Here is a 17138-nt window from a genome sequence, read left to right on the forward strand (position 1 = left end):
CGAAGATTTTACTTTATTTAAAAGAGCATTAACAAATTAACAATTATTTTATATATATTATGAAGTAATTTGTAAAATGTTGGGAATCTTTATATTAAAAGTCAGGGTACATGTGAGATATCAGTAATTTAGGGTGGTGCAAAAAGACCAAACTTTCTGTTCAGTGACACTTTAAGAAACCAGCATGCCACAGATCCTGTTCATAAGGAAAGATGTTGGGTGCATGTTCTCCTGGACCAAATCACAGAGTGTGCTAAAAAGGACACTTTTTGGATTGTCATTTGCTTGAAATGCCTATAGGACACGAGCACAGTGCAGCATGTTTCAAAGCTGGTGGATCTCTTCAAAGGAAACTTGTCCCTGCAGGGAGGAAAATGTATTGCATTGTTTTAACATACAAAATGTGACATATCCTACTGAATGTTTAACTCCCTGACCATGGCTGCAGAGTCCTGAGTTCCATTCGGAGAGAATCTCTCCATAATATCCAAAATCCTAATAAGATGTCTATTTATAATATATGCTAAATATTTATATAAATAACATATAAATGAAACAAATGTGTGGATGCACATTTATCTGAGACCATTACAAGCAGATAGGACAATGTTATTTGGTGTGAGCTCTTGATACAACAATGTTCTGATGAACCAGTCGGGTTTCTGCTCTTCAGTAACTCAGAACAGCAATATTTTCAAGTAGTGTCAGAAATTCTATTTCAGGCTCCTTTTTTCACATGGAGTAACTGCGGTTAACAGAAAGCTAATTGTTCAAGGTGGAAAGTTGGTACTAGGCAGGTGACGAAATATAGAAAAGCTGGGGAGTCTTTAAAAAATCACCACGTAAAGAAGCCAAGATGCATTCAGAGGCGAGTGGATAAATGGAAGAGAAGACTAAAGGAAACCCACTGAATATAGAAGTGGAAAGTGCTGTTCCTACTTTCCTGGTTAGAGCTCCTCCTGTCTACATTTTTCCTCTCGCGGTTTGGCTCCACCAAATATGGCTGAATTTGGATTGGCCACCTGGTTAAGGGGAGCAGCTACCGTGCGAGGTTTAAGTTGCAGTCTGGGTCTTTGTGCCCTCTCTTCTGTAAAAGATAAGATGAGAAGAATACTAGTATTATTTAATACAGACCACAAAATATGGGTATAATGGGTTTTCTAAGAAACCTAGCAGCAAGAAATTATTCTGCTGTATTTGGAAAATGAATGTCAGCATATTACCCACATTAGAAGAGTGTTACTGTCAATGGAAACAACACAATTAACTGCAGCTAGCATCGATATTGTTCTCATTTTCGTATTTAGCACATAGCGAGAAATAAGTAGCCAATAGGGATGGATAAATCTGCCATTTGCTTTAAGAAATCTGTGAGCACCGTTGAGTAAAACGCCTTACCTGGAAAATTAAACTTCATTTATGAAACAGATTGTAAATGACATTAGACATGAATACCAAATTAGTAGGTTGGTAGCAGGCAAAGAAGGGAGGGCCCTCTTCTCGTTACTACCATCAGGGAGGAGATACAGGAGCTTGAAGACCCACACTTACAATTCAGAAATAACTTCTTTCTCTCTGTCACTTGATCTCTGAGCAGTTCATGAACTCTGACTTGTTATTCCTTCTCTTCCGCACAATTTATTTTTTAATTTTATAGATTTTATGTCTTTTGCACTATATTGCTGCTGCAAAACAATTAATTTCACATTATACGTCAGTGATAATAAACTCGATTCTGATAAATTTTGAGGGGAACTGAGCAAGAGCATTTTTCACCTATAGGGTGATTGAAATTTGGACTGCACTGTTTGAGTGGGTGGTAGAGGCAGGTACTTTTTCAATATTTAAGTATCAAAATGAGTACTTAATTGCCATGATGTAAAAGGCCTGGACCACGTGCTGGCAAAGGAAATTAGTGCAGATAGCTGCCATGGACTTGGTGGGACAGAGGCCTATATGTGCTTTATGACTCAACAGTAGATTTGTAACACAACAATAGACTTTTTTAAAGGAAGATACACAAAGAATAATAGAACATTAAATGTTAGTATGCAGATTCAGCAGACTGTTAAGAAGGGAAATGTTTTTGTTTTGTCTGATTTTGCAAGTAGATGTGAGTACAAGAGTAAGGTGGAGACACAAGCATGAGTATTGTAAATGTACCACTGACACTACAGTCGAGCTCTCCAAGACTGGAATTCATGAATTTCAAGATTATCGCTTTAGCATGAACACAGAAGAAATAGAAATGAGTCTGTAGGGAGGAGGTGGAAGGACATTCAGTCGCGTTTGCCTGCTTTATCGGTTGATTAGATCATAACTGATCTTCCAGCGCCACCTTCCTGCACTGTGCATTTCTCTTGATTCTAAATACTTCAAACTCTTTCAGTCTTTGCCTTGAATACATTCAGCATCTGAGCCTTCACAGCCCTCCTGGGTGGTGATTTCCAAAGATTTTCCACCCTCTGGGTGAAGAAGTTTCCTCACACCTCTGACTAGAATGGTTGACTCCTTAACTTGAGACTGTGGGTCCTGACCTGGACAGCCTAGCATTGACTGCACAGATGCCCAGTCAAATGACTTACCTTTGGAAATCTCCACCCGACAGTACTGTGGAGGCTCAGGTGCTAAGTACAGTTCTTAGATATTAAGAGAATTGAGGGAAATGGGGCTAGTGCAGGAAAATAGCACTGGAAGATCAGTCATAAATTAATTGGATGGTGGAGTGGGCATGAGGGGCTATTTCCTTGGTTCTCATGTTAAGGGAGTGATCTCGCAATTTATGAATTCTGAGCTTGGACTGTTGGACTGTGTAGTGTCTAGTGCTGGTGTTATATTGACAATCCTCATGCTGTAGCACAGATATCTGATTTTTAATCTTTGCCTTATGCAGTGCTGGCAGAGTGCTGCAAAAATGCAAATACTGCAAGCACTTCAAAGGATGTGTGCAAGATATGCAATTGCAAACGATGTAGCTTGGAACAACTATTAGAACAGCTGCTGTTTTGCAAAAAGGAAGGCTGAGAGTTAGAATATCGCACTAGGATCTAGAGATTTTAATGGAAGGGATGCAGTCCTGGAGTAAGTTCCTTTGTGCTCAGGGCACAGGGCGGCTGGGTAGAGCAACAGGCAGATTCACCTTGTGGGGAATTACCACCAGGATAGTGGCAACCAAGACTGTGAAACAGTGCAGGGATAGGCATGCAAGCATCAGACTCTGAACACTGAACACTTGCTATCGTCTCCTCAGCCTCATCCATCCTCACTAAAAGCTACATAATGATATTCACCTTCTTCCTCCCTCCCCTCACTTCCTTTCCACACTCACTGAGAGCTGAACAAGGCTACCATGCGTTGGGTCAGCCAGACTAATCTCTTTGTTTCACAGGGCACTGCGGCATACAGTACATTGCTGGCAGCCACAGGAGATAAGAAGGAACAAGGAGGTGAGGGTGGGCTACGGGGCTCTAGATTGACTAACCTGGAGAAGAGTGTTCATCGCGCAGAGGATAGCGCACATATGGAATGAACAGCCAGAGAAAATAGTTGAGGCAGATACAGCACAATAACAACATTTAAACTACTGTTTGACAAGTACGTGGATAGGGAAGATTTAGAGGGATGTGGAACAAATGTGGGCAGATGGGACTAGCTTAGGTGGCATGGATGAGTTGGAATGAAGGGCCTGTTTCTGTGTTGTAACAGCAACTTAACAGCAATTTCCTCCATTATGGATTGGATATGTCCCACATTCAGCAGAGCAAGTGTGCATTCTCTATGGGTAAGTAGTCCTCTGAAGCATATTTAACTTTAGAAGTAAGAGAGATATGGAAAAGTATGGTGTGTGGCAAATCCTTTATTTCAAGCAGTTGCTTGGGATGAAGAATGACTTGCTTCCACTCCCATTTTGTGGTAACTATGAAACTAATATGGGACCCACAGTCTTTCACAGTAGGAGGAGGTGCCTAATGGGGCAGGCAGGGAGGTTATTTGTGAGGTGATACATTCCTTCCACAGTTTACGTAAGGCTTCTGATGCATGAGATAGAGGTTCTTAATACCATCCCAAATGGTACCTCTCTGCTTTGTGAGGTTGTGGATCAGGAGTCAGAGAGGGATGTGTTTTTTTTCCAAGGAGGCTTTGAGTACATCCTTTGACTTTTCCCTCTGTCTGTCTGGTAATTTCATCCCAAGACAAAGCTTGGAATAGGGTGTCTGTTTCAGGAGTCTTATGAAATCCATATAGACAACAGAGATAATGGATTGTAGCTGGGGCCTCTACTGGGGATACTGCCCTGGAAAAGGTTGCTGACATACGTTTACTTATCCTTCTAATGAACTATGAGGGTGCTGCATAAGGTGATGGCATTAGGTGTATTTCAAGAGAAGTACCTGCTGTAGGTAGTCTGGGTCTCAGAGGAATACAGGAAAGGAATCACTGCTGCATTATAGACCATGTGTCTTTAATTACTCTTTTCCTTAATCAGCTGAAGCAAATTCACCCTGCCACTCTCCCAGAGGTTCTCTCATATGTCAAGACTGTTCATAAATCAGTCATTGGTTACTTAGGAAGACGTATATATAGCAAGTTTAACAAGAGAGAGGCTGTTATTGGATTTAGTTTTAGCTAATGAATCTGGACCAGGTGAAAAATTGACATCGAGGCAACATTTACAAGCAACATAATTCAGTCAGATTTAGCACTGTTTTACAACATAACAAGGAAAACACAGGTAAAATTAGTCCATTGGTGTGAAACCAGTGTACTGATGAAGGGTTTTGGCCTGAAACGTCGACTGCGCCTCTTCCTATAGATGTTGCTTGGCCTGCTGCGTTCACCAGCAACTTTGATGTATGTTGCTGGTACAGGATGAAATATGATTTATCAAGAATTTAACAGAAACAGCTGCTTAAAGTTAAAATGCTGTCAATAAGAAGTATTCAACAAGGAGATGCTGATGGATCAGACCAAATTATTGTACTATTTGATCCACATCAAAAATGATAATAACAGAAGGTGATGCTTTCAGAGGAGGAGTATCTGTGTGTGCGAAATAGGTGATGGAAGGAGAAGGCTGCTGTGAATGGAGTCTTCAGCTTGAAACTTCCATAACAGAATACACCAGAGATTACACTGGCAAATTTGACATAGAGTGGGGTGCTTCATTGTCTCACATATTGATCTGGCAGAATCTGAGTTTTAGTGGCAAGCCCAGGATTTATACCCACTCCGAAGATCATGATCTTCCTTCTTGATCCATTCCTATCTTTTCCCATCTCCCACACTGCTATTGGGTTGAGAGTTCCAGGATTTAAAATGACCAAAGACGAAAGAATGACAATGTATTTCCAAGTCAGGGAGATATGCGACTTGAAAAGGTACATATAGATGGCAGCTTAAACCATTGACCCTCTTGGTGAAACAGGCCACGGGATATGCTGTCATAACAGTTAAGGGGAGTAAGTGCAGTGTTTTTTGTAGACAGTAGACACTACAGTCATTGTACAGTGCATCAATAGAGCAGGAAATGAATGGTGCACCTGTCAAGTAGACTCTGTTGTCCTGGATGTTGTCAAGTTGCTTGGATATTTTGTAATTGCACTCAGTGAAATAAATAAAGAATATGCTATTATTTTTTTGACTTCTACTTTGTAGTTGGTAGAAAACCTTGAAGTATGAGGAAGTGAGTTATTCACCAAGCTTCTGACTTTCTGTTGTAGCCAAGATAATTACATAGGTAGTTCAGTTGAGTTTCTAATCACTGGTAATCCACAGAATGTTGGTGGTGGAGACTTCAGCAAAGGTATTGAGTTTCATGGGGAACTGGAACCTCCTCTCCAGGTGAAATTGGTCATTGTCTGGCACTTCTGTAATCTAAATATTTTACTATTTGCACAATTTGTCTTTTGCACACTAGTTGTTTGTCAGTCTTTGTTTACATATAAATTCTGTTGTATTTCTTTATTTTCCTGTAAATAAATGCAAAAAATGAATCTTAATATACTATATGGTGGCATAACTTTGAACTTTAAACTTTGCCAGTTATTGACCCATTCCATTCACAGAGGAGCTGTGAATGGAAATACACATTGTGCAATCATCAGGAACATCCCTATTTCTTAACTTAGATCAGAAGATGAGAGGATCTTTGAGGAAATAGCTGAAGATGGTTACGTAGAAGACATTGCCTAAAGAAACTCGCATGGTAATACCTCCCGTGTCAGATGATTAATCTCCAACCACCTTCACTATCTTCTTTCCTGCGAGCTATGACTTTAATCATTGGTATGCTCCCCTTTAGATTCCCACTGACTTCATTTTCACCAGAGCTCCTTGATGCCACACACCACCAAATGCTATCTTTTCAACTCACCTCTGAATTCAAGCTGGTTGTGATAAGGCTTGGATCTGAGACACAAATGGGTATTGGCAAATGGGTAAGTGGAACCAATAATACAGTCTGCAACACCTTCCAAACTTCTTTGACGTTTAGGACTGGTTGAACAGCAACTCACAGGACTAGATTTGGCCTAATGTTTGTGAGCAGCATATATCAGGCAACGTTACAGAATGCCGAGCAGGTGCTGTTGTAATGGTATAGTTTGAGGTGCAGCTAACTCTGAATGGAGGATATCAGTACTACATTCCAGATGCTGTCAGGACACATAGATTTTGCTCTTTCCAGTGGTCACAACTAATCCTTAAAATCTTAAAATCATGTGGAGTGAATTGAACTCCGTTAAATATGGCTTCCGTGATCTTAGGGGGAAGCCAAGGTGGCTCGACATGACAGCCAATTCTTCAGTCTTGTCTTTAGCACTCACATGCCAGGTCCTGTCAGCAGGCAGCAGTCTTGGAGCCCCTGCCTCCAGACAGCTGCTTAAATGTCCACCACAATTCCTGAATAAACAGAAGAGATTCTGCAGATGCTGGAAACGTTGAGCAACACATACAAAATGCTGGAGGAACTCAGCAAGTCAGGCAGCAGCTAAAACAGCCACTATTTCTGGCTGAGACACTTTATCAGGTCTTGGCCCAAAAGATCGTTTGTGTATTCCTGTCCATACATGCTGACTGTCTTGCTGAGTTTCTCCGGCATTTTGTGAGTATTGTATGTATGCAGTATACACCTCTGAGTTGATTCTTCTTCTTAGTTCTGATCTGTTAACTATTATATGCTAAAGAAACTGGAGATACTTTCACAACAGAGAAATTGAAAAAAGGGTGAAATAAGACATTAAAATAGGTGAGGGACTGTGATATAGGCTTCTGAGGATGTTCACAAGGTTTTAACTCTTTACCTCTCAATCTATCTTGTTATAGACCTTGCACCTCATTTGTCTCCCTGCAATGCACTATATTTTGCATTCTGTAATTGTGTTCCCTTTTGTACCTATGCTTGGAAATGATCTGTCTGGATGGAATACAAATAAAACTTCTCAGTGCACCAGACCATAAGACAGAATTAGGCCATTCAGCCCATTGAGTCTCAGTGCATGTAACAATAATAATTTCTCCACACTGGTAGAGAAGGGGCAGTCAGTGGCAAAACTACACGTTTGTAAAACGAGTGAGGAGAAGGATATATTGGCCATGAATGGGAGATGGTAGCTTTGGGGAAGGAGATCAGATGGCAAAATAGGAACTAAAATATTTACTTAATCAAGTTGGTTGAAAATCAAACGTAATGAGTAGATTCAGAATATTGACTGAATAGGAAACAAATTCTAAATGTAAATAATACAGCAAATTTAAGAAAACACAAATAATAATTTGATACCTTCTGTGGCCTCTTTGAACTCCATAGCAGAACGAGGAAGTCCATCTCTAAAGCGACCACCTCCTCCTTGTCTGTCCCCAGGACGGCCACCCCTGACTCTGGATCCTCCAAATCCACCCATTGAATGTTCACTGCAGTCTTCATCTCTGAAACCTATTAAGGAATCAATACCAAGAAGAATTAACCCACTCAAATCAATCAATGGTTTTCGGATAAAACCTTAACAGTAACATCTTATCCTGAGGTGCAGAACTGTCATTACTGCCCATGAACCTTTAATACAAAACACTGAGACAGTGCTTATGCTCAGTTGGAGGTAATAATACATAAACATATTAACGATAAATCCAATTATTACAATGGCATGTCACTGTGACAACTTTCTCAAATACAGAAATCATTCTATTCCAGAGCAAAATATTCCTGATGCTTGATAATTGCTTTGCTGACCAATTCTGTTCAGTCCACAACTGTCACACTAGACTTGCAATTTAATTCTGTTCCTTTTCCTTCTGACCTCTCTATTTTTTGACCTTTTACACCTGTTTCAATTAAACAAAACATCAAATTGTGTGTGGAGCAGCACCTTGCCTTCTGATTTGGCACAGTTCAGCATTGTGACCTCAACAATGACTTAAACAATTCCACGCAGTTCACAATTCCCAATCTTTCATCATATATTTCCCATATTCCAGTCTTCAGGTATTTTTACATGTTATTTCATCTTGTATTTACACTTCACTGATATTAATATTTACCAGTACCTTTACCACCCACTTTCATCCAGCTCTCTGTCATTCTTACCCACTTTACATCTTTTGCAATCTCCCTCCCTTTCTTCCTGCCTTTGCACCATAAAATTGGTTTACTTTCAAATTTTCCCACCTCTGATACCTAAGCAGGTGTGGGCTAGTGGGTCCATTGAGACCAGCTATCATTCAGTAAGATGACGGCCATTCCAATTTTTACTTCAGCACCACTTTCCCATTCTTACTCTTTACTCTGACTCCTTTCTTCCTCGAATGTCTGCCAATATCTTCCTTCAATATACTCAGACTCTGCCTCCACAGCTCTCTGAGATGAAGAAGTCTAATAAGGCTGAATCCTAAGAGAAGAAATTCCTCATCACCTCTGTCTTAAATGGAGAAGATGGACTTCTGGCCTCACAATCTACCTCATTATAGCATTGCACCTTATTGTCTACATGCAGTATACTTTCTTCGTAACTGCAACACTTCATTCTGCACTCTGTTGTACTATCCCAATAGACTGTTATAATGAATTGATATGATTGAGTGGTATACAAGAGAAATGTCTCACTGTACCTTGGCATATATGAATAATAAATCAATTTATCAATTGAAATAACAGACCCTTTATTCTGAAACTATGTTCCATGGTTCTAGATAACCCCAACAGGGTATACATCAGCTCAGCATCCATCAGGTCAATCTCCCTCAGAATCTTTTATGTTTCAATAGAGTTGAGTCATTCTTCTAAATTCCACTGTGTACAGGCCCAGCTTGCTTATCCTTATTCTATCCATCTCTCATTCAAGGAATTAACCTGGTAAACCTTTTCTGCACTTTCTCCAATTTTAAGTATATCTTCCCTTAAAAATGAAGAATAAAACAGTTCACAACAATCTTGGTGAGGTCTCATCTGTGCACTGCACATAATGCCTCTACTTTTATTCTCTATATTCTTTGAAATAAAGGCCAACATTCCATTTGCCCAAAAGCATATTAAACTGAAACCATTTATCTCTCTATAGACATTTAGCTGATCTGCACAATATTTTCAGCATTTTTGCTGTTCTAAGTTGATCATTTATAGTTTACAAATCGACTTTCCATGCCCCAGAAAGCTCGGTAACCATGTCTTTGTATCTCTACTTAAATCTCTTTAATAGTGTCAATAGTGTAGATAAACCCACATGCAAATCTTGAATCAAGCAGAGTTCCAATATCTGCAAAAGTGCTGGTTAATCTTTCCAAGTTCGTACACTTTACACTCTAAATCTGCACTGATCAGCAATTCAAGAGCAAGAAACCAAAAATACCAATTTACTTATTCATAAATATTGAAACTGGAAGGTTTTATTCTCCCCATATTCCCTCACCCTTTACAATTATGACATTAAGCCTATTTTTCCTTTTGCCAAAATGAATCATGTCATATTTCTCTGTATTAAATTTCATCTACCACTTACCATCTCATTCTGACAATATACTGCATTTATGTCCTCTTGCAGTCCATTACTATTCTACTTAATACTTACTTTATCTTCAAGCTTGGAGAAGTCAATTGCAAATTTTAAATTTGATCCCCCAAAACTATATTCAAGTCATTAAAACAAATTAATAAAATCTGAAATCTGAAATCTGAAATCCAATCTGAATAACTGCTGGCCACTAGAATTCTTTCTTCTTTTTGTGATCCATGCTGCCACTGACTTTTCTTATTCCAAGAGTCTAATTTCACAGCCTGTAAGCAGTACAGCTTCACTGGACCCTGTGGGTCACAATGTGCGAGTACAGTGTCTGATGTCACCACATCCTCTACCTTTTGCAAAGTCACCTCACACTTCTTTGTCCATTGCCATTTCTTTCTGTATTGAGTTCAAGGGTGGAGCACAGTTGGCAGAGCCTGTTGCAGTAATTGACAAATTCTAAAAAAGAACCACAACTGTGACATGTCATTTAGCCTTGGGATATCCACCAATGCTTGAATTTTCTCAGTACACTTGTGACCACAGTAAGTTATGTGTGGTTTAAAGAATTTACTCTTGTTCCATTGTGTTTTGAGCCCATAATCTTCTAATCATTTTAACACTGTCTTGAGATTTTGAAGATGTTGGTCACCCTCACTGGTAACAATGATGATTCCAGGTAACACTGAGTGCCTGGACAGCATTGCACCATCTGGTCCATAGCTTTCTGCCAAAGTGCAGGTTCAGAAGCTACTCCAAAGTAAGCCTATTATAGTGATAAAGTCCTTTATGAGTGCTTATGGTGATAACCACTTTGGTTCCTTCTTCTGACCCCATCTCTAGGTGAGGTGAGTTGAGGGCCTCCAAAAGTCAGAGTTGACCATGGATATTGCATCCTAGCTGTCTAGATATGCAAGCCTGGGCAGTACGATATGGAGAGCAAGCTGTTACCCATGTAGCAAGTTGCCCCTCTCCACACATCTGATGAACCCAAAAGAACGGAGGAGACTGATGCAGTTTAGCACCAGCAGCACCGCAGGAATGGCCAGTCAGCATTGAACTCAATGTAGGAGTGGCTTAGAGACTCCAGTTCTGGATCTTGCCCTTGGAGTTTACTCCCAATGCCTTCCCCAAGAGTGGGTATAGCTGCAAGGCAGCGGGGTTTTGAAATCAGAGCTTTCCTTCTCCTACCAACTACAGCTGACAAGCCCCATCTGCCTGAAGTGACTGGTTTTGTGGTGCCAATAACCCACCTTTGCCCCTTCTCCTGTCAGTAGAAATGGTTCCGCCGGGCTTAGTAGCTAAGCCACACGTGAAGGCTAAGAGCTGGACTTGGTTGTCAGAGGCTATTTGAGGCGCACACCATTAAGAGCATTTATTAGGTAGTGGGAGCTTGTCTATATTACGTCCTCGGCTATAACAATTTTCTAAGATTCTACAAACTAACCAATCTCTCAGTGCATCAGTAAGCCCTTCATTGAACTGACAATGCTCATACAACTTCTTCAATTCAGCCATGTATGCTGAAATTGACTGAGTATAGTCAGGAATTGTTTGAAGACGATCGAGGTGAAAAACCAGAAATTAAGAAGAACATTGAAGGTCCAAGTATTTTAAAATTTAAAGTTCGTAATGTAATAAATAAGATGATGAAAGGAAAGGCAGCAGGTCCTGATGAATTAGTAATAGAACAAATTATCACCCTTGAAGATTATGGAATTGAAAAACGTACTGATATAATCAATGACATTTACGAGACTGAAATAATACCAGAAGAGATGAAAAAATCAGTATTTATCACTCTCCTAGAAACCTGGAGCAATAGAATGTGAATTACATAGGGCCATAAGTTTAATGAGTCATATTACCAAGATACTTCTAAGAATTTTAATGACAAGCGCTAGAAGTAAGATACAAGCTGAAATAGGTAAAGAACAATGTGGTTTTGTGAAAGACAAAGGTACAAGAAATGCGATATTGATCTTAAGGGTACTAGCAGAACGAGCTAGTCAAGTGGAAAAAGATTTGTATGTTTTATTGACTACACAAAAGCATTTGATAAAGTGAAGCACAATAAGTTATTTGAAATCTTACAGGAAACTCTAGATCTAGATTCGAAAGACCTCCGCCTAATCAGAAATCCGTACTGGGAACAAACTGCTGCTGTAAGAATAGATGGAGAAGTGAGTCAGTTTACGAAAATCAAGAGAGGCATTAGACAAGGGTGTGTTTTCTCCCCTGATTTGTTTAATGTGTACAGTGAAACAATATTACAAAAAAAAGAGACATCTTCATAATCAAAGTTGCTGTGAAAACATAAATAATTTCAGATATGCAGATGACATTGTGTTAATTGCAAGTACAGAGGAAGAACTACAAAACTCAATTCATATATTTGCAGAAGAAAGTACAAAAATGGGTCTATCTATCAATTGCAAAAAGACAGAATGTATGGTGATATCCAAAAAGAAGAGTCCTATCTGCAGGCTGAGAATAAACGGGGAAGACATAAAACAAGTACAGAACTTTTGCTACTTAGGAAGCTGGGTGACATCAGATGGCAGGTGCGACATGGACATCAAAAGAAGAATAGGGATGGCAAAAGACATCTTTACGAGACAGATAAGTATACTGACCAATACTAAACTAGACATGACAACCCGCCTCAGAGTACTGAAATGTTACGTTTATCCAGTTATGCTACACGGCTCAGAACGTTGGACAATATCTAGTAACATGAGGAAACGAATGGAAGCAGCAGAGATGTGGTTTTTGAGGAGGATGTAAAGAATATCATGGACGAAACGAATATCTAACGAGGATGTCATGAACAGAGCAAGCACAAAAAGAGAAATAATGTATGAGATCATGAAAAGGCAACGTAACTTCATTGGACATGTGATTAGGAAAGAGGAGTTGGAATGCACGGCAATTATAGGAAAGATTGAATGGAAGAAAGCACTAGGAAGGCAAAGACAAATGATGATGGAGACAGTAGCCAGAGAACTGGAAATGAAAACCAATGAATTGATCCACTTGACCCGAAACAGGAGTGTGTGGGCCATGGCAGTCAAAGCTCAAACTGGGCATGGCACCTGATGATGATGATGCTGAAATGGACTCCCCTTCCTTTTGATTTTGTTTAAGAAACTTAAAGCATTCTGCAGTCAACAATGGCTTTGGTTCTTAATGTTCCTGCATTATTTTCACAATATCAACAAAACTCATTTTAGCTGGTTTGGTTGGAGCAGTTAAAGTTATAAGTAACCAGTATGCCTTTAAATCCAACGTACTCAGCAAAATTGCCACTCACTTTTCATTGGCTACTTCATTTGCATCTAAATAATGTACAATGTGTTCTGTATACAGCAGCCAGACATCTCTTGTACAGTCGAACACGCTTATCTTTCCAATGCAGCTGGCCATTTCTGCTTTTTTTAAAAAAATATTATTATCACCTGGTACTCACTATTTATGAACCCATGATTTTGTCTGTTTTCTGCTGATTTTTTTCACTCAACCATCTTTCTCCGCTTGCAAAGGAAGAAAACGTGCTATGATTTTTTTTTAACTTGGACATCTTGCTGCGCTTCAACAAATAAGTAATCATCTTGGGTTAATTTAAAACTTACTTGCCACCAACGATATGTTTTGTAACTCCCAAACATAAAACTAATTTAAAAGAAAAAACATGGAGAGTCCGGAATGTGTGCACTTGGTTTCATTTTAACCTTTAGTGTAGTGCGTACATATGACGAGGTGGCACGATGATTTATACCATTCACATGCTTTTACATATAACCTGCAATGCATTATGTAAATGACCAGGAATGCTTAATCAAACAGCATATATACAATATTACTGAAATATTACCTAAATATTAAATACACAGGGGAATGTGTCAAATACCTTGAATCCAGACAGTATTTTTAAGCCTGTGTTTAATCTCATTAATTAATGCACCACTTTTGTTTTAACTCCTCCCGATTCTACTATCCCCTAGCCTTAATCTTTTTTCAGTTCTTTTTGTTATCTCTGGCACTTTCACTGCATCCTCCACTGTCAAGATTGATAGCACTGTCATTTCCTAATTTCAAATGTAACCAGTCTCTAGCAGAAAGGGATTTTTATTAACAGTTATTTTCTTAATATGTTAATAAAATCTATTACTATTATCTTTGCTGTGGGACAGAGGAATGCAATGTCTTGAAGGTTCTGCTAAATATATTGTTTAACTTTCAGTCAAACACATTCGAAAGGCAAAATATGTACATCCTTCCCATGATTGTTGTGTTAGTTTTTAAAACATATCCTAGAATTTAACTCTGTCCACAAAACTGATGCAAGTAAGCACCCATTGCAAGTTTTTACTAATTGCATTCTTTTGCAATTTTTCAAAGAGGTTCTTAATGTTAACCTGATTCTTTTAGGTATAAGGACAGTAGGAGGCACAGTTCTGCTTTAACCTTACTCCTCCTTCTCAAAACCAGTATAGTGCTCTCTTGTCCTAATCTTTAAACAAATCACACTCCATAGTTTCCAACAATGTCAGCATGAGACTGCCATCTCAAAAATATTTTACCTCCACGCTCCATTCAAGATTCTAAATAAACAGTTCTCTGCTGGACAGTCTGATTCAGATCTTCACTGAAACCTATTTTTCTTCCATGTCAATTCCCTGTACTGCAGGAGGTGTGACATATGTGGGTTTTTTTTCTCATTCCTTCCAATAGGCAATGTCACTAATAATCATTTCTGATGAAACTATAACTTAATTTCCTTCAATTTAGTATACTGTATTCAATGCTCAAGATGAAGGTAATTTTGTTTTCATTAATTGGAGATTTCACTGACAAGACCAATAATTGTCCATCCTTAATTGCCTGAGAGGTGGTGAATTGTAGTCTTTCTGGTGAAGGTAATACCACTGTGATAGAGTTCCATGATATAGACCCAGTAACAATTAAGGACTTGTGGAAATGTACTTTACTTGTAGTAACGAAAAGGAATTTTTTTTCTGTAACAAAATGGAACCTGTATTGTACCAGAGTTCTTTGCTAATAATGTTCATGCAATATTATGCTGATGGAACCAAAGCCCTTGACAAACTGCAGGCCAGCATCTGTGTTACTGAAAGAATGCCAAATACGCTGATTAAGCAGATGAAGAGAATGCACCCTGTCTTTGAACTTGTATATAAAGGAGTGACTGTGCTGTCTGTTTTATTGAAGCTATCACTGGCTCTTGTGCAGTGCTAGTTTTCCCTTGCTGCAAGTAAAATAAATGTGTTTATGATTGATCCACTCTGAGTTAATTACTCTCTGCTATAAGGTGTAGCAAAAAGGTGCTCAACTGAATTTGGAGGCCCCACTGAGGTTCCATGTTTAGGTGTGGGAGCAGAACAAGGGGAATTCTGGTGACTGCCTGCTCCTAGGGAAACTCCAGTGGAGGAGTGATCACCAAAAAGTAAATTTATTTTTTGCTCTGTGTGGCCTTTCCAGGTGAGTAGCAAATACCTGGTTCTGTCTCATTCCGATTCTATACTCTGCGATCTGGGCTTCTATTTCTTAAGTGGATCAGTTTTTCTCTCCATAATTCTGATGCTTTTGGCATGCCAACCAGGAACATATCTGTGGAAACTGAGCTCATAAATTTAATCCCTACAGGATGCTGTAGTGAACAAAAGAAAGAGACAACACAGTAAGTAGGGTGAGGAAGTGAAACTAGAAATTCATAATACGGGGACAAGGGGAGTCCTTCCTGTCCCAAATAAGAGGACACCAGCATGGTATATGGTTAATAATTATGGGAAGGGATCGGTAGAAGAATTACAGATGGGAAACCAAGGGGTGTATATTGACCTTGAAAGGCAGAATTACGGGCCATGGAAGAACTCCCTGACCTGGAGGCAAGTTTGGAAAAAGCTAGTCAGAAACTTAAAACTATTGTTTTGTGTCATGAATCTAGTATTATGGATTTGGAATCTTTAATGAGAACGTAGTGAGGCCCCAAAATTGAATCTTATGAGGCTTAATTTCAAGGCTTTCAAGAAAAGAAGAGCTTACGAAAGGTTCAAAAAACCAGGTAATGATAGAGATCTAGAAGATTATAAGGCTAGCAGGAAGGAGCTTAAGAATGAAATTAGGAGAGCCAGAAGGGGCCATGAGAAGGCCTTGGCAGACAGGATTAACGAAAACCCCAAGACATTTGTGAAGAGCAAGAGGATAACACATGAGAGAATAGGACCAATCAAGTGTGACAGTGGAAAAGTGTGTATGGAACCGGAGGAGATGGCAGAGGTACTTAATGAATACTTTGCTTCAGTATTCACTACGGAAAAGGATCTTGGCGATTGTAGGGATGTCTTGCAGTGGACTGAAAAGCTTGTGCATGTAGCTATTAACGAAGAGGATGTGCTGGAGCTTTTGGAAAACATCAAGTTGGATAAGTCACCGGAACCAGATGGGACATACCCCAGGCTACTGTGGGAAGCGAGAGAGGAGATTGCTGAGCCTTTGGCGATGATCTTTGCATCATCAATGAGGACGGGAGAGGTTCTGAAGGGTTGGAGGGTTGCGGATGTTGTTCCCTTATTCAAGAAAGCGAGTAGGGATAGCCCAGGAAATTATAGACCAGTGAGTCTTACTTCAGTGAATGGTAAGTTGATGGAGAAGATCCTGAGAGGCAGGATTTTTGAACATTTCGAGAGGTATAATACGATTAGGAATAGTCAGCATGGCTTTGTCAAAGGCAGGTCATGCCTTACGAGCCTGACTGAATTTTTTGAGGATGTGACTAGACACATTGATGAAGGAAGAGTAGTAGATGTAGTGTATATGGATTTCAGCAAGGCATTTGATAAGGTACCCCATGCAAGGCTTATTGAGAAAGTAAGGAGGCATGGGATCCAAGGGAACATTGCTTTGTGGATCCAGAACTGGCTTACCCCCAGAAGGCAAAGGGTGGTTGTAGATAGGTCATTTTCTGCATGGAGGCTGGTGACGAGTGGTGTGCCTTAGGGATCTGTTCTGGGACCCCTACTCTTCATTATTTTTATAAATGACCTGGATGAGGAAGTGGAGGGATGAGTTAGTAAATTTGATGATGACACAAAGGTTGGGGGTGTTGTGGATAGTGTGGATGGC

At 39.6% G+C, this 17138-nt stretch overlaps 1 protein-coding gene across 1 annotated transcript in view; it reads right to left on the reverse strand.

Moving 5' to 3' along the window:
• Nucleotides 1-568: 568 nt before the first annotated feature.
• Nucleotides 569-17138, reverse strand: part of eif4h (eukaryotic translation initiation factor 4h) — a 94195-nt gene continuing 77625 nt past the window's right edge. The window contains exons 6-7 of the mRNA XM_063031496.1: nucleotides 7781-7933; nucleotides 569-1087 (exon numbers count right to left, since the gene is read on the reverse strand). Of these exons, the coding sequence (XP_062887566.1) occupies nucleotides 948-1087; nucleotides 7781-7933 (293 nt within the window). The 3' untranslated portion in view covers nucleotides 569-947. The remainder of the gene's footprint in view (nucleotides 1088-7780; nucleotides 7934-17138) is intronic.

Source organism: Mobula hypostoma, chromosome 23, assembly GCF_963921235.1.
Source record: "Mobula hypostoma chromosome 23, sMobHyp1.1, whole genome shotgun sequence".
NCBI lineage: Eukaryota > Metazoa > Chordata > Chondrichthyes > Myliobatiformes > Myliobatidae > Mobula > Mobula hypostoma.